General features: G+C 44.1%; 1 protein-coding gene and 2 pseudogenes across 1 annotated transcript; 2 read left to right on the forward strand and 1 right to left on the reverse strand.

Moving 5' to 3' along the window:
* Positions 1–153: 153 nt before the first annotated feature.
* Positions 154–847, forward strand: LOC117016919 (proteasome subunit alpha type-2-like; annotated as a pseudogene).
* Positions 848–1,814: 967 nt separating this feature from the next.
* Positions 1,815–2,429, forward strand: LOC117017049 (60S ribosomal protein L15-like; annotated as a pseudogene).
* Positions 2,430–13,481: 11,052 nt separating this feature from the next.
* LOC117016813 (60S ribosomal protein L39-like) lies at positions 13,482–14,188 on the reverse strand. Its single transcript, XM_033096530.1, has one exon. The coding sequence runs from the start codon at positions 13,807–13,809 to the stop codon at positions 13,654–13,656; it is 156 nt and encodes a 51-aa protein (XP_032952421.1). The 5' UTR covers positions 13,810–14,188; the 3' UTR covers positions 13,482–13,653.
* Between the last annotated feature and the right edge of the window lie 4,572 nt (positions 14,189–18,760).

An 18,760-nucleotide genomic window follows, 5' to 3' on the forward strand; every position in this document is an offset into this window, starting at 1 on the left:
CTGCCATATAATCAAATGTTAATGGTAGACTCTAAGTAGTGCCTATATGATTGTTTGGTATGACGGTCTTTTAACTTGTTTGGCATGCTTGATATTTTTCGTAATAAAATTTTTTGGGGAAAAAAAACTACTGGAGGGCTCTCTGGGTAGTAGATGGAGGAGCTCGGTTACAGCTTTTCGCTGACTACATTCAGCTCGTCTGGTAAACTTGTCCAGGTTGAATATGCTTTGGCTGCTAAAGCTGGAGGAGCTCCTTCAGTGGGAATTGAAGCTTCCAAAGGTGTGGTATTAGCAACTGAGCAGAAGCAGAAATCCATTCTGTATGATGAAGGGTACACAAAGTGGAACCAATTGCCAAACACATAAGCTTGGTGTCTAGTAGCGGCATGGGCCCAGATTCCAGAGTGCTTGTGCACAGAGCTCGAAAACTGGCTCAGCAATACTATCTTGTTTACCGAGAACCCATTCCCACAGCTCAGCTGGTACAGAGAGTAGCTTCTGTGATGCAAGAATATACCCAGTCAGGTGGCGTTCATCCATATGTAGTTTCTTTACTAATTTGTGGTTGGAATGAGGGACACCCGTATTTATTTCAGTCAGATCCATCTGGAGCTTACTTTGCCCGGAAAGCCACAGCAGTGGGAAGGAATTATGTGAATGGGAAAACTTTCCTTGAAGAAAGATACAAGGAAGATCTAGAACTCGAAGATGCCATTCATACAGCCATATTAACCCTGATGGAAAGCTTCGAAGGGCAAATGACATAGAAGTTGGAATCTGCAGTGAAGCTGGATTTAGGAGGCTATCTCCAACTGAAGTTAAGGATTACTTGGCTGCCATCGCATAATACCGAAGTGACTGGAAAATCCAGAATTTTAGATAATCGCTATACTTAAACATGTTTAAAGTATAATTTTGTTTTGTTTTGCAGAGTTTTTGCGTACTTATTTCTACATCGTTTAATGGACCGATGTTTTTAAAATTACACTTACAAATCATAATAAATTGATAAAAAAAACTACCAAAACAATATGTGGAATGTATCAGGGTCACAGGATACAAGATCAATACACAATAGTCAATTGTATTTCTATAGTCTAGCATATCATTGGAAAATAAAAATGAACAAATAGTGCCACTTTTTAATGACATCCATCAATTGATATATTTAAGAATAAATCTACTATAAAATATGTTTCTAGAATATAGATTCTAGCTGGATCTATATGCTAGAAACTTCAAAACACTAATGAAAGAAATAAAAGAAGGCCTAAAATGGAGAGATATAGCATGTTCAGGAACTGGAAAATCAATATTGTTAAGGTGTCATTTCTTTCTGATTTGATCTATAGATTCAATGCAATCCCAATCAACATCCCATGAGGCCAGTTTTTTGTTTGTTTGTTTTGTAGTAATTGAATGCTGATCCTAAAATTTGTATGGAAAGCTGAAGAAATTTTGAAGAAAGGGAACAAATTTGGGGGACTTACAGTCCCTGATTCTAAGACTCACTGTGAAGCCACAGTATCCCAAAAATAGGATGTCAGTATACAGATAGACACACATAAGCATATATTAATGAAATGGAATAGAGACCAGGATTAGACCCACACATATATGGTCAATGATTTTTGATAAAGGTGCCAAAATATTTCAAAGAGGGCAAGATTGTCTTTTCAACAAATGGTGCTGGAGCTACTGAATGGGGAAAAAAAAGTGGTCCTCTTCCCTTATTTCACATCGAATGCAAAATTAACTAAAAAATAGATCATTGACTTTCTTTCCATCTGACCACAGCCATCAGGTAAGCCAAGATGGGCGCTTACAAGTACATCCAGGAGCTATGGAGGAAGAAGCAGTCCGATGTAATGCAGTTTCTTCTCAGGGTGCGCTGCTGGTAGTACCGCCAGCTTTCTGCGCTCCACCGGGTCCCCCACCCCACCCGGCCTGATAAAGCGCCCGGGCTGGGATACAAGGCCAAGGCAAGGTTATGTCATGTATTGGATTCGTGTCCGCCTTGGTGGCCGCAAACACCCAGTTCCTAAGGGTACAATCTATGGCAAGCCTGTGCCTCACTGTGTTAACCAGCTAAAGTTTGCTTGAAGCCTTCAGTCTGTTGCCAGGGAGCGAGTTGGACGCCACTGTGGAGCTCTGAGCGTCCTGACTTCTTCCTGGGTTGGCCAAGATTCCATGTACAAATTCTTTGAGGTTATCCTCCCTGATCCATTCCACAAAGCTATCAGATGGAATCCTGACACCCAGCAGCTCAGCAAACCAGTCCACAAGCACAGGGAGATGCGAGGACTGATATCTTCAGGCTGTGAGAGCTGTGACCTTGGAAAGGACCACAAGTTGCACCATACTATTGGTGGTTCAGGCCGTGCAGCTTGGAGAAGCGCAATACTCCCCAGCTCCACTATTACTGCTAATATGAGTAATGTTTGTAAAATTCTTACCTAAGAAAAAATTTAGGACAATCATGTTTGCTTAAAAGTGTTCTTTAATTTGTCTGTTAAAACTAGTCTGGGGTGGCCATTTAGTTCAGTTGATTAGAGCGTGGTGCTGGTAGCACCAAGGTTGCCGGTTCGATCCCCCGCTTGGGCCACTGTGAGCTGCGTCTTCCTTAAAAACAAACAAACAAACAAAAAACTAGTCTGCAGATTGTTTTCACGAATACATTGTAAAATTATGAAAGTTAAAGTGCGATGATGTTTGAAGACTAAATGATGGTGTATTTTGTTTCACATAAGATAAATACTGTTGTCTTTGCTTTATCTTATTTAGAGATATTTATTGATATGTCAGTGTTTAAAATGCTGTTTGGTATAACAGGTGTAAAATAAATACTATGAAAGGAGTGCAAAAAAATGGATCATTGAGCTTAACATCAAAAGCTAACATAAAAATTCTAGAAAAAATTTTAAGAGAAATCTTTGTGACTTTGGGAAAGGCAATGACCTTAGGACACACAAAGTTATAAAAAAATTGACAAATTGGACATTATCAAAATGCTCTTCCAAACACACCATTAAGAAAGCAAAAAGACAAACCACAGATTGGGAGGTGATATTCACAATAGCTATCTGACAAGGAACTTGATCTAGAACATAAAAAGAGCTCCTAAACCTCAATGATAACATTTAGTGGTGGTTTTTTTTACATTAATGCAGAATCTATATGCATTGTTCTATTGCTAGCTTTTTTCAGTTAATAATAGATTGTGGGTGTGGTAGCCTGAATAATGATACCCCAAAGATGTCCCTGTTCTAACCCTCCCAAACTTGTGAATATGTTTCTTTAGACAGCACAAAGGACGTTGCAGGTGTGATTAAGGATCATGAGATGGGAAGGAAATCCTGGATTACCCAGGTGGACACAGTCTAATCACAGGGCCCTTCAAAGAAGGAGACAGAGGGTCAGAGTCAGACAGACAGATCTGACGGTTTCTACACTGTCGGCTGAAGATGGATGAAAGGGTCACAAGTCAGGGAGAGCAGGTGGCTTCCAGAAGCCGGAAAAGGCGAGGGAATGGATCTTCCCCTAGAGCCTCCGGAAGGAACCCAGCCCTACTGACCCCTTGATGTTAGCCCCATGAGATTTCTGACCTCCAGAAGTATAAGATAATAAGTTTTGTTGTTTTAAGCCAAAGAAAACTCCACATAAAACTCAAGAAGACAGTCGATGCAATAATACAAGTGTGCAAAAATTCGAACATACACTTCACAAAAGAAGACACACAGATGGCCAGTACAACATGAAAAATACTCAGCATCTGTCGCGTCAAGTGCAACACGGGCAGGGAGGGAACGAAAAGAGGCGGCTTCAGGTTAAGTTTTAAAAAAGGAAGAAACAGAGACTTAATGCAGTTAAATCTCAGAAGGCCAGAGGGCCTCACAGTCATGAAAGACTGGAGCCCAGAATCAAGCTGACTGGTGGCTTTTGTTGCTATTCACATAAGGCATTAGCATTATCTATTCCACATCTTAATAGAAGACCGATTGGAGTCAATCACCCTTGCCTGCTGACAGCTGGACCATAGTCTCAACTTCCCCGAGGGACAAAAACCTATATGCATATGAATAGGTGGAGAGCACCTCATTGAATCACTTCCCTTGCAGGTTTTGGGAAGGAATGCAGCCACAGAGGGTGAGGCTTTCCTTAGCCTGAGGAAGGTGGGGGCTGTGCCCACCTCTGTGAACACTGTGGGTTCTCCTGTTGGTCCCCACGACTGGTCTGGCTTGAGTTCTTCCTTTCGTGAGGAATCTTACTCGTCATTGACTGTCCAGTCATCTTTCTGGGACCAAACAGGGAAGCATAGGGTGCAAACACAAAGGTTTAGCAAAGTCCCTGAAAGGATCCGTCTTACAGACTCTCCTTTCTATGGGGGCAGCTGGAAGGAAACAAACGGTTAAGCTGTTGCGTTTCTACAAGCATCATCACCTCTGCCTGCTTCCCTTCTCTCCTACTAAGAAAAATAATCTTCTGGATTGCCTTTTCACTGTATGTATGGCATCCACTGAAGCACAAAAGTTTTAAACTTTTTAAAATAAACTTTTAATTTTACAGAACTTTTAAGATATACAGAAAAATCGTGCAGATACTGCAGAAACTTCCCATGTACTCCACACCCAGTTTCCCCATTATTACCATCTATTATGGTACATTTGTTACAATGATTGAACCAATATTGATATTTCATTCATATTTCCTTGGTTTTACCTAATGTTCTTCCTCCATCTTACATTTAGTCATCATGTCTCCTTAGGCTCCTCTTGGCTGACAGTCTCTCACGCTTTCCTTGTTCTTGATGACCTTGACAGTTTTGAGGAGTACTCTACCAAGTTGTAGAATGCCCTACTATTGGAATTTGTTGTGCCTTTTTCTTAATTAGATTGAAGTTATGTGTTTTTTTGGAGGAAGGCCACAGAGGTAAAGCATCATTTTCATCACATCACCAACACGACTTATCACTGCTGATGTGACCACCTGACTAAGGTGTGTCTGTCAGGTTTCTCCACAGTGAAGTTACTGTCCCCATTCCCTTTCCATACTGTACCCTGGGGGAAAAAATCACTATGTGCCCCTACATTAAAGGACTGAGGAGTTATGCCAACTCCTTGAGGGCAAAACATCCACATAAATTATTGAGAATTTTGCATGGCATTTTGCCCATGGAGCTGGGGTTCAGAAAATGGGGAATGGTTGGGTCCAAAAGGTACCTGAGAGACCTTCTGTCCTGAGGTGTATTCTCCTCATTCCCCTGGTTGCAGGCTCACTTATCAAAACAAAGCTGAAAGTAGGTTTGGGCCCTTTTACCAGGTACATGGTTGTCCAGGCCCCTAGGGTCCTGGGGGTGGTGAGTCACGGGATGGCAAGATTTCTGAGATGCTTGGAGCCTGCAGAGGAAATCTGAATCCCTTGTTCCAGTGAAGTCACACAGACAGGCCAGAATGAAGGCTTTCCCCAGGGATGAGGGAGACCACTGGAAACATGAAGGAAGAATAGGCAGTTAGAAAGAAGAATCAGTTGGAGGTCGGGGCCTGAAATGTGTGATTGTTGACATAACTCAGTAGATGGGTTGAATAACAAAATGGACTTAACAGATAAGGATGTTGAAAGATTTGATCAACAAAGCAGCCCAGAGGCCTGGGGAGGAAATAGAGAGATGGACGTTGGTGAAGAGAAATGAAGAAATACGGAGAATATAAATGGAAATCAACAACAAAAAGATAGCTTAAAGACCCTTTGTATCTGGAAACTAAAAACATACCACCAAATAATGTTTCAACTAGGGAAGCAGTCATAATGAGAGCCATACACTACTATAACCTGAAGTTTCAGCCAGATAAAGAGCATCTAAAAATTGCAAGTCCATATAACTTGTGAATGTAAATGAAAATCCCCTAGCGAAATATTAGATAACTTTTTTCTCTGTCTTATTTGGGATCCCGGTTTGGATATTGAAACAGATTCTCCTCCCCTCCCACAATGCTCGAAACAGGATGGGAATGGATCCCTCACGTCAGTCCAGGGCTGGTCTGCTGGCTCCCCAGCACTAGGACCCAGGCTTCTTCTATCTTTGGGGTCACGGATCCCTAGGGTGTCCCCGAGTCCACTACCATCACACTCCAGCCAACAGAAATAGGTACAAGAGCAACAAGAATTTACACTTTCCCTTTAGAAAGATCTGATTTAGAAGTTGCACACCTTAGCTCCACTCACAATTGGCCAAACTTAGTTACATGGCCATATCTAGCTGTAAGGCAGGCTGGAAAATGTAGTTTTCCTTTGGTGCATCCATGCATCCAGCTAAAAATTGGGGGGTCGTATTCTTACAGAAACAAGAGAAAATAAATATAAAAAACTAACCAGTTATCTCAGACATATTATCAAAATCATGTAGTGTATTAATAATAATAATAATAATACATCCTAAGCAAACATGTATCAATGTAATTCACCAAGTTAGTGAACTAAAGGAGAAAATTTGCTTTTTCTTCTTTGGTTGCAGAAAAATATTATTTTTATTTTTATTTTAAAGCAAACACAAAAAGGAACCAGAGGAGAATTTCCTTAATATAACAAAAGCTATGCAATAAAAACCTATAGTAAAGCCCATGCTTAAGAAACCCAGAATCATTCATGTAGGCTGAAAATGAACAAGGCTACCAGCTAAACCAATACAATTCAATGTGTAACAGGAGTTTTGGCCAACATAAGAAGAGAAAGAAATAAGTAGTAAAAAAGCATGGAAAGGGGAAGGACAAAACTGGCATTATTTGCAAATGATATGATCAACAATATAAAAAACATAAAATATTATCATAGAATTAATATGAATTAATCTGAGTTTCCAGATACAAGATCAATTCCTAAAAATCAAAAGCATTTCTCCACACCAGCAATAGTCAACTAGAAAAGACAATAATAACAACAACAAAAAATCAAAGTATCTAACAAAATGCACAAAAATCTTGTAGCAAAAAAATATTTAAAGTTTTAAACTTATTTAAATGTTGAGGTTGGAGAGTCCAATAAGTAATGCCCTTTTACGCTGAGTTTGGAATAAATTGTGAGGTGGCCACAGAAACCAAACAGATGGAGCTCAAAGTATAATGGCAGCCCCAGATTTCTACATCAGAAAGAGGTAACACATCTATTTGTTTGGGTTCATTGAGAAACAAATGCCACAACTGGCTTAGATGAGCAGGAGATTCTTTTGGTACTGGGAGCAGGAGAAGGTGGGGAGAGACTTCAGACCACACTACAGGTCAGACACCTGTGAGAGGAGACAGGAAGGAGGGAGAATCGGGCGGGAAGGTCTCAGACTGCAGCATGGTTGCAAGAAGATTCAGCCAAGAAGACGGGACCTTCTCAAGACAAGTGGAAGGCTCCCAGGTCTTGCCCACCCTGTGCTCAGTCTTTGGCTCCAGCAGGCGCGACCATCGTGACAGCATGGCGGTGGGTCCAGAGGGCAAGCAGCCATGTTCCCAGCCACTACAGTCCACCCATTGCACCGCACAGCTCCACAGCTCAGGACGGAGCTCATCCATGGCTCCTGGTGGCCTCTTTTCTTGGCAGGAGGGTAACTTAGAGAAGGAAGTTTAGTGAAACAAACTACAGTCTTGTTGCTGCAGTTGGCTTCAGGGCCACGACTGGGTTTCATCCTCACCTTCCTCCACTATCCATTCTAAGTTGCTCTCGCCCTCAGCTATCACCTGGGCAGGTCTTGGTGGCCTACCTGGTAGGCTAGCCCAAACCTTTACTCCCGAGAGATCTGGACTTGGTGATCACATCTTTCCAGGCTGGGCTTTGCCTATGGACATTAATTGGACTACACCCTGAGGGGCTGAGGAGAGCCAGACCCAGGCGTTCCTTTCCCTTCTCCCGGTACATTAAACACTGAGCCAGTGGTTTCCAGGGTCGGGCCCCTGATAGCCCACTGGGTGGGGGATGAATCACGACAATAGTAGACAGACAACGGCAGCAAAGTTTGTGAGCTGAACGATAACATTTGTGGAGTGCCGCGGACCCTTGAGGAGGACACCCTCACACTGACCCCATGAACGGCCCGTGATACATGACGGGGGAGCACCCTTGGGACAGGCTGAAATCCTGACTCAGCAAGGCTCAGAAGAAAAGGCGGAAGTGGTTCATCAAGTGGCCCGGGAGCACAGAATGTCCCCGACACTAGGCACTTTCTATAAATGACTCAGTTGGCTCCACTGCTGGTGAGCATTGCCTGGTCCGTGGATCAGACTCATCTCACACCAGTAGGAGGGTGGTCACTCCTCATCCCCTTTGGAAGGACCTTTTCAAGAAACTGATGTAGCCAGTTACCTGCACAGCCCAGGCACTCTGTCCTGGACCTTGGGTGCTCCACCGAAGTGGAAAAAGATGCTGAGTGCCCTTAGGCGCTCAATCTCAGACACAGCAAGTCAGAGAGGACCCAGCTTTGCAAGACCCACAATTTAGGCTGGAGATTCTCAGCAACACCCCCGCAACCCCCGCCAAAAAAAAAAAAAAAAAAAGAAAAGAAAAGAAAAGAAAAACAACACAGTGCAGCAGCCATCAATGGTCAGGCACACCAAAATCCAGCAGTCCCTTCACAGGCACTGGATTCTGTTGGATCCAGTTAGTAAGCGAAAAGCAGCTTAAAGACACAGCATCTCTGTCTGGTGTCTGATCACTGCACCAACTGTAAGGGGACCTGGGACTGTTTTATCAGGTGTAGTAAGACAGACACAGAAATGGGTGTCATAAAGGAAGACTTTTATAGTCACAGTTCCCTACAAACAGGAGGCACACCTGCCATGCAGGGCCACACAGGGCAGCACGGGGGGTGGTCAGGAGATGAAGGGGGAGGGGAAAATGTGGCCTTTCTGTGGTTCCTGCAGGAAAGATCGGGTGAGGCAGGCTCAAAATTGACCAGTTTGAATAACTGCAGTGAACTCTGGGGTGTTGGGTTGTCCTGAGTGGGTACCTGGTTGTGGGGTGATCAGAGCAAGGGAGAAGCCCAAAAAGGTGGTAGGTTGTGGGCTCTGGACTGGTTGGACTGAGTATAAAAGGTCACAGGTGAGTCGTGCTCGCAGGTGAGTCGTGCACTGCCTCTAGATTGGATGGGAGGAAGCCTGGTCCCAGGACCGTGGGTTCACCACTGTATGGGACTGCAGCTATGCCGCCGTCGGTCACTGGCAGCAAAAGTCAGTCATGGGGTTTAGGAATGAGAAATTCAACGCCCGAGGAGTTGGTCCACTGGATGCACAAGAAAATGCAAAAATCACCAAAACTAGCAAAATATAGCATCCCATGATGATTATGAATAATAGCAAAAGGGACTGTTGGCACAGACCCTGAGATTGGGCTGGGCTTCTGTAGCAGCTGGTCTGAGCTCCAGCCATTAGTCTCTGGGTCACTACTGAAGGGAAAAGTAATGTTAAAACAGCAAACAGGGAAGACGTTGGAATGAGTCACAAGAGGAGGAAAATAAGGCATGGTCCTGGGACTCATTCCAGCAGTGTGGAAATCTGGAAATGATTATTAAGAAATAGAATGAATAAGGCAGACATTTATGGGGTCAAAGGGCATAATCCAGCATTCTTGGAAGTTTTGTGGACTGATGGGAGTCCCTGCTGTTCCCCAATAGTGCAGGGCCCTAAACAAGTTTGCCTTATTCTCCCTCCTGTGGAGGAATTTAAAAAGCTGGAAGGCAAAGATGGCTATGAGAAAGCAGATATCCAATCACCTGGGACAGCTGTCCTGCAAGATAATCATGCTAAGGACCAATCCCGGCTGGAGACCCACAGCCATATGAACTTGGGTAAAATGGTCAGAGGATGCAGAAAAGACTTTCTGGGGCTCCTAGATATGGGGTCCCCATACACTGTGATTCCAAAGCCTGTTTGTGAATTCCTGACAGGCATTACAACTGGATTGGGAGGATATAGGAATGCAGCGAGTGGTTGATAGGATAAAGGTCAAAGTATGGATGGAAATTGGAAAGTTTGAACGGACTTTATGTGATGTGGTTGCGTCTCCTTTATCTGAATGTGTCTTGGGGATGGATATTGTATCTGACTGGAGAAAGCTTCACTGTAAAAGAGAAGGCGTAGCACTCTCCCACTAGTATTGACTGGACATGTGGAATGGAGCCAGTAGCATTGCCCAAGCCCGGACAGGGTGTTAATCTGGGCCCCATTGCAGCCCAGACTGGAGCTTATGGCAGAAGCCTGTGAGTGTCACCTAGTGGCAACTGCTGGGATTTGGGACCAGAAAATTTCCATTCAAGAGACAATTACTAACTAGCTTGCTATTGGACTTTCATTGAGATTTCCCCTATGACTGAAGGACATAAAATAACTTTGAAACCTGAGATACCCACAATGCCTTGGATGAATGTTGGAGAAATGCTGTAATAGGACGGGCAATGCCCAGAAATGTTTCATCACAAAATGGAAATGGTTTCTGCAGGACCTTGCTGGGGGTGGGGAAGCAGGACAGTGAGAGGGACTCAGGAGCAGGGGGCCTCTTTTCCCCAAGGTCCGACTCTGGACCCACCTGAGGGCTGCGGGAGCTCACAGCCCGATGAATAGCTTCCTGCCAACACACAAGGAGCTGCTTGGTTTGTGCGTGGTGGTTCCACAGCGGATGCACAGCTCTTGTTCAGAAGGCCGCCACCCCGATGGAAGAGTTCAATACAAATTGACTTGGTGGGCTGAATTACATGCTGTTTGCTCTGATGTTTGGGTTTTTAGCAACTCACAGGCAGTGGCCAATGGCCATACGGTCAGGCCGAAGGCAATGAAAACTGGCCTATTGATGAGATGTCCGTATGGGGCACAGCCCTATGGGAATCACTATGGGAATTTGGGGGGTGCATTAAAGTCGGACATGTTGATGCCCATAGGAAGGACCCCTTGAGGACTGGAAAGTGAATGGAGCTGGTGAGTGGATACTCTGCTGTGCTCACTTGAGGTGGCCACCTGGGCCCATGAGATAAATGAGTGGACATGGTGGGGGGCTGTAGCAGTGCGAGATGGGCTGGGTCCGCTTGCACACTCTGAGGCACAAGATGCCAATAAGAACTGTTCTGTCTGTCAGCAAGAGAGGCTGAGACTACATACAGGTGGCTGCTGGTGGACTCCGGAAGGCCTGTGCATAGCTGGCAAGTCAGATCGACGCTGGGAGCCCTAAGGAGGGGGACTTGACAGGAACAGACTGACTCTGGACTGGCTGAGCTTACCCCATGGTGGCTGCCAGTGCATCTGGGTACAATAAAAGGACTGGAACAGAAGCTACTAGAACAATTTGGACTGCCAGGTCACATATCTTCAGTGCAAGAAACACATTTTACAGTCCTCAGAGTAATGGTTTCATGAAGAACTGAAACAGGCAATTGAAACTTTTTTTTGGTCTCAGATGGGGAAATGAAGGCATGAAAGGCTGGCTTATACACCTTCATGGGTGTGTTCACACTCAACGTGCGGGGGCCAAGGGAGGGTCGCCACTAGACAGATTCCTTTGCTTTTGGGGTGCGGTTTGGGGGAGAGGGGATAGGAAGGATGCTGGTAAGACCGTGCTTTTTCCTTTTTCCCCACATCACCGCAACTTTTGTCCTACCTGATGCAGGGACCCCGGGCCAGGGGTGATCCCTAAGTAAGACACTGTAACTGTATCTTCAAACTTCACGTCAGAATTCCTGAGTCTGATGCGGTGGGTTGTGCTTTAACCCCACCTGGCAAAATTGGGGCTGACAGTGAATGTAGCTGGATAGCTTAGGGGGTGGGGCGGCCCACCAGTTCTGCCCCTGCGCAACCCCACCCATGGGAATGGCAGTGGCCCGAGGGGGGGTGCAGTCTAGCCCAGCCCTGTGGCCAAGCCTAACACCCCTTCCAAAAGTGGAGAAGGTAGGGCATACATGGAGAGGAGGGGGAGTGAGCTGAGGGTTAAGGAATGAATGAAAAGTTTATGCCGCCAGAGACATCCAGCGTGCTGGCAGTGACTCGATCGAGACAGGCTCAGCACGAGACGTTACTGTCTCTTAGCTCAGTGATACCAGATGCCTGAAAGGGTGAAGACATATGTTCCTGAGACCACTCCTGCTTTTGGAACCTAAAAAAATTGACTGGCAGTCTGCAAACCTGAGCGGCATCGCTCTGGGAGACATTTCAGTCACGCAGTGTGATGACAGACTGGACTAATTGGCAGTGGCTGAGTGGGACTCTGCTAAGGTGCCAGAGCTTTTCAGGACACATCTACTGCCACACTGCAATAGGGTGTGACACTGGCCTGGTCAGAATGCTGGTCTTGAGAGTCAAATGTATTGCGAAACTGACTTACAGCCTTGTCAGGAAAACAGATGGAAAATGACTGGCCTGAAGAACTGGATTTACCTACCCGTCGGCTAATTTCTATGCTAAATAGTTCTGCACACATTTACCAGAAGATACAGGGAGGCAACGAATAATTTAATTAGTACAAAAATATGAAAATGTATGTACTGGCTTTAGAGGATGAATTAGTTGTTTCTTTCAATCTACCCCTTCCCCGCACTGGCCCCTCCATATGTCAGGCAACATGACCCTTCTGCTGTTAAGAGTCTTGCCCAAAGGCAGGGATGGCCTGTGTCCTAAAGAATTTAACTTTGCCCTAGAAGAGGTCCAGGCTTTGCCCTCAGCTCCTGGGAGATAATCTTTGTTTGCTGAGGTCCTTGAGCTAGCCAGAGAGTAACAAGATAATTTAGGGTGGGGACTGGTCACACCAGAAAGACCAACAAGGTGATGGAGGGTGGGGCTTTGGGTGTCAAGGCATCAGTCACCTGGAGACGGAGATCAACAATATGGGTGATTAATCAATCAGTCATGCCTATGTAATGGACTCCATCAAAACTGAACGCTGAGGCTCAGATTAGCCCCCCATGTGTGTTGTCACACCTTGATACTGGGAAAGTAACTTGTCTTGACTGCATGGGGAGAGGGAGTGAAAGGCCCTTGTCTTATACTTCCCCAGACTCACGAGCTTCTTCCCTTGGCCAATCTTAACCTGTATCCTTTCCCTGTAATAAACTGTATAATACAGTGTGTACCACGAGCACAATAGCTTTGGGTGGGTTCTTTGAGTCCTGGTAAATTATCATGCCCAACAGTGGTTTTGGGAATTCCCTGAACTTGCAGTTGGTGTCAGAAGTGACAGTAGTCCCCTGTGAACTGTGTTCCCTCTGACTGAATAATTGGCTAAATCCTCACAAAGCTCAACTCCAGAGGAATCCAAATGATAAGTCCCTTGCACTAACCACCACAGGACTTGCACACTTTAGAAAATAAACAAAACAATATATACTTGATATAATTATACTCCATTATATTTTCCCTCACCTTTTATATTCTAGAATCAACAACAAATTCTAAGACATGAGAAGAAGCAAGAAAATGTGTTTTATTTTTTATTTTTTTATTTTTTAGAAGGCCTCACATATTTATTACTGAACCAACCTACTAGTGCAGAAACATATTAAGAGAAAACTCATTCCCCCCATAATTTCCCAATAAAGCACACCCAACTGTTCAGATAGTAGTGATCTTTTCAGTGCCATGGTTAAGATCCAAGCAACCCTGACATAACATAAGTATGTGGTGCCATCTCATGTGCGATTCCTCATAGACCCAGCTTGGTCCTTCTCCAATGTCTCCTCTTGGAGATGTGTCTGATTTTACTACCAGTTTTCACCTGAATCCATTGGGGAATGGGCCGATTCTGCTTTTGTTTCTTTGCCAGGAACCTCTTGATCCTGAAAGTCTTGTGAGAAGACATGGTGAGGAAGAGTCAGCCCACGCCCTACGATAGCGGCGAAAAAGAGAGCCAAGAAAATGTGTTTTGGGCCGGCCCAGGGGCTCAGGTTGTTGGAGCGTGTGCTCCTCAACGCCCAGGTGGCTGGTTCGATTCCCACATGGGCCAGTGAGCTGCGCCCTCTACAGCTAAGATTGTGAACAACAGCTCTCCCTGGAGCTGGGCTGCCGTGATCAGCTGGAGGTTGGTGTGAGCTGCTGTGGGCTGCGGACCAACAACCGGGCGACTGACTGCCTAGAGTAGGGGAGCACAAGGCTCATAACACCAGCATGGGCCAGGGATCTGTGTCCTACACAACTACACTGAGAAACAAGGGCTTGAACCGGAATGTGGGGGAGGGGGAAGTGGAAGAAGGGGGGGGCGGGAGGGAATGTGGTTTATAATCAAGAGAAAACACATTCAATAGAAGTACTACAAAAAACCCAAGTTGGGGCCGGCCCGGTGGCTCAGGCGGTTGGAGCTCTGTGCTCCTAACTCCAAAGGCTGCCGGTTTGATTCCCACATGGGCCAGTGGGCTCTCAAGGTTTGCTGGTTTAACTCCTGGAGCCCTGCAAGGGATGGTGGGCTGCACCCCCTGCAACTAGCAACGGCAACTAGACCTAGAGCTGAGCTGCGCCCTCCACAACTAAGATTGAAAGGACAGCAACTTGACTTGGAAAAGTCCTGGAAGTACACACTGTTCCCCAATAAAGTCCTGTTCCCCTTCCCCAGTAAAATTAAAAACAAAACAAAAAACAAATCCAAGTTATTGGAATATATTGTAAATATATAATATAAATATATATTTATAAATAAAATGTATAATATAAGTATAAGTTATAATTTACATTATTATAAATATATAAAATAATTAATGGGAAAAGAATAATAATTGGAACAGAGAAGGCTGTTAACCTAAAAATAAAAGGTCAAAGTGAGAGGCAACAAGCATTTATTTGAGATCCAAAAGAATAGCTATTAGGAAGCACTGATTCAGGAAGAAACCCAAACAGTGTTCTGATTAGGAGACAAAGGCAATGGGTATTTATGAGAAGAGGATGGGGAACAATTACGTCAGTAGATGGAAGGCATTTCTATGGGTGTTAAAAAGCTAAGAAAGGAATTTCTATAGGTGCAGATAAGCTAACATAGTGATGCTAATTCTAAAGAATGTCTTCAATATCCAGTCTGGTAGTCATCATGTCCGCTTTCCTGTTATCTTTGCAAACAGTTATTTGGAATACAATGCCTTAGACCCAGTCCAAAATTTATTTTGCCCAGGTTTAACATTCAAAGTTTTGAGGAGTAAGATGTGCAAGGCAGTTCCTTTGAGATGGCAGTTCTGCCTCTATTTTAAAATGACTCCATTTACATTATTTTCTACAAAGGGTATAATGAATTCAGTAGTGAGTTGAATAGTGTCCCTCAAAATTTCATATCCACCCAGAACCTCAGAATGTGACCAAATTTTGAAATAGGGTCTTTACACATGTAATTAGTTAAATTAAATGAGGTCACATTAATTAGAGTGGGCCCTTATCCAGTGACTGGTGTCCTTATAAGAAGAGGGGAATTTGGACACAGAGAGACACAGGGGAGAAAGCCTTGTAAAGATGGAGGCAGAGTTGAAGTGATATGTCTGCAAACCAGGGAATGCCAAGGATTGCTGGCAAACATCAGAAGTGAGGAGAGAGGCCTGGAACAGATTCTTTCTCAGAACCCCCAGAAGGAACCAACCCTGCTGACACACAGAGTTTGGACTTCTAACCTCCAGAACTGTGAGCGAATAAATTTCTATTGTTTTAAGCCACTCAGTTTGTAATATTTTGTTATGGCAGCTCCAGGAAATTAATACACATGGTAATGAGCTATTCTGGGATGTAGCTAGAAAACTTGAAAAAATGAACCAAATGAAAATTCTAGATCTGAAACATACAATAGCTGAAATAAAAAGTACAATGGATGGGCTAAACAACAAGTTGGCTGCTAGAGAAGATAGACAAAGTGAATTTGAAGACAGGTAAGCAGAAATTATCTACACTGAAGCTGAGAGATTTTTAAAACTGAAAACATTAACAAGCATCAGTTACCCTTGAGATATTATCAAACTGGGAGATGGACATGAAATTGAGGTCAGAGTAAGAGAGGAAATAGAAAGAGAATAGGGCAGGAAAAAATATTTGAAGAAATAAAGGCTTCTTCAGAAGCTCAAACCACCCAAGCAAGATAAATACCAAGAAAACCACACCCAGGCGGTTGCCTGACCTTTGTCCTCAGGTTTTAGGAGACATCCTTTTTTCCCCACTGGGGAACCTTGGGCTAGCCAGGAAGTAACAATGTGACAATCAAAGATAAAGAGAAAATATTAAAAGTGGATAGGGGAAAGAGACATTACATATAGGGGGGAAGATAACAATTCCAGCTGACTTAGAAAAAAATGCCAGTCAGAAAGCAAAAGAGTGACATAATTCAAGTGCTGAAAGGCTCCCAACCTAGAATCTTATATCTAGTGTAAATATGCTTCCAAAATGAAGATGAAATAAATTTATTTTCAGATAAACAAATGTTGATAGAATGTGTTGTCAGAAGACCCACATTACCAGAAACTCCAAAGGAAGTTCCCCATTCCCCAGGAAGACTGACCGGAAATGATGCCTGCTTAAACGCAGCTCTACAGGATGAAGTGAAGGATGCTGGAAATGATGTGTGTAGTGGTGAAATACAAAAGACAGTTTATTCTTAATTTTTAAAAAGGGAATTGACTGTTTAAAGCAAATTTGTAGCAATGAGTTTTAGGATTTATAACATGTGTAGAAGTAAAATATATAACAACAGTAGTAAAAAGAATGGTAGAGAGCAATGGTGTATGTTTTTTACATTACATGTAAGATGTTTTCTGTATATATTATACATTATAAAATGGTACAGTATTAATTCAAAGTATACTGCGATAATTTAAAGACATATTTTATAATTCTTAGCATAACAACTTAAAAGAGGTACAGATAAGAAGCCAATTGTGGATACACAATGTAATGCTAATAAAGACCCAAGTAACCCGAAAGAAGCCAGAGAAGAAGGAAAAAAGGGAAAAGGACAGAGGGGACAAATGCAAAATAAAAATCAAGATAATAGACCTTAAACTCAACCGTATCAAAAGGATTTTAGTAAATGCAATTCAAAGACAGAGCTTATCAGACCACAGGGAGCGAAAAGCCCCAATGATATGCTGTGTTGAGAAAAACATGTTAAATATTAAAGACTTTAATAGGTTAAAAGCAAAAAGATAAGGAAAAAACTTACCAGGAAAACAGTAATCAAAAGAAAGCTGTTGTAAGGTTGGCTGGATGGCTCAGTTGGTTAGAGTTTGGTGCTCTTAACAATAGGGTTGCCGGTTTGATCCCCACATGGGCCACTGTGGGCTGCCCCCTCCACAGCTGGATTGAGGCGATTGCTTGACTTGGAGCTGATGGGTCCTGGAAAAACACGCTTAGATAAATAAAAATTAAAAAAAAAGAAAGAAAAAGAAAGCTGTTGTAGCCTTAAAGAAAGGGAGATTGCCAAAGATAAAAAGGGATTTTTCATAATGCTAAAAGAATTAAGTCATCAAGAAGATATAACAATCATAAATGTATACTCGTATGTACTTAATAATAGGATTTTGCACTATGTAAAGCAAAATATGTCAGAACTAAAAAGATAAATACAATCCCACAGTTATAGTTGAAGATTTTAACGTTTGTCTCCCGGTTATTGAATAGAATAAGCAGCCAGCATAGCCACAGGTACTGTGGGCAGGCAAAGCCGAGCGGTGGGGCGTGCACAGGGGCCGCAGGGCTTCAGTGTTCAGGCTGACTGTGCAGAACCTGGGGGGTCTGGGACAGCGGTTCTAAGACCAGTCACTGCTACGGGGGCAAGAGCACTGGAGGTCTTCTGCTTGGTCCTGCGCCCAGATGGTGCTAGCACTAGCATTTTCTCAGAGGGGCCAGAGGGGCATCCAAGGGTTTGGGGCTGGAGTGCCATCATCCCCACCTGCCCTGCTCCCTGGGAGGTATTGCTTCCTGTCCCCCTGGCTGGCGGCCCTGAGCCATATTCATGGGAGGCTTGACCGTAGCCTCCACGTTGTTCTTAGCTCGGATTCTACTCATGGCTCCTAGGATGAAGTCCAGACTTCTCAGTGTGGTCACTCCAGCCTCCCGGCCGCCCCTATCTCACTTCCACAACCTCCCGGGAGTGTCTCTAGCTATGAAAGTGTGCTTCGCTTCCTCCCTCTGCTGGAAACTCTCCTCCTTCAGAAGCCCGCTCTTCATCTTACCCTCACACAAGGCCAGGCCACCTGGGTCCCAGATGTCTGACCAGTGGGTTTGTGTCTGCACTGTGTGGGTGCTGACTTTAGTGAAATCAAATTGGAAATTAATTCACAAGCCTTGACTCCTTTCTTTAAACATAGGTAATTGTGTGTGGGGGTCTGCAGAATCCATCAGCCTGTTCTGGACCCTGCCAGCCTCTCCAGGGCCGGCTTTCACCTGCTCTTTGCTCTCTCTGTGCTAGCCACAGTGGCCACCTTTCAGTCTGCATATATTCCTTTCAGCCTCTGGGCCCCTGCACCTGCTGTTCCTGTGTCTGGAATTCTCCGACATCTCTCTTATACATAGATAACAGCTTTTCATCCATTTCCCCAGAAAAACCTTCTCTGACCTCCCTGATTAGGTCAAATGCTCCTTAGGGTGTACCCTTTCAGTGTCTGTCCTGCCAGGAGCTGTCAAAGCTGTATCTCTATTGTGTCCACCTCTTTCTTCCTCTGTGATTTCTGCAAAAGCAGGAACCCCATCTGATTTTGCACATCATTCTAATCTCCAGCTCCAGCACAGTGCCTGGGGGCCATTAAGTGCTCAGCAAATACTGGGGGAGTGAAGGGCTGGGTGAATGGTTCAGT

Source organism: Rhinolophus ferrumequinum, chromosome 24 (assembly GCF_004115265.2).
Source record: "Rhinolophus ferrumequinum isolate MPI-CBG mRhiFer1 chromosome 24, mRhiFer1_v1.p, whole genome shotgun sequence".
Taxonomy (NCBI): Eukaryota; Metazoa; Chordata; class Mammalia; order Chiroptera; family Rhinolophidae; genus Rhinolophus; species Rhinolophus ferrumequinum.

What these genes read in the sequence shown, in the direction of transcription:
- LOC117016813 (XM_033096530.1), bottom strand. Translation starts at nt 13,809, where the DNA reads ATGTCTTCTCACAAGACTTTCAGGATCAAGAGGTTCCTGGCAAAGAAA.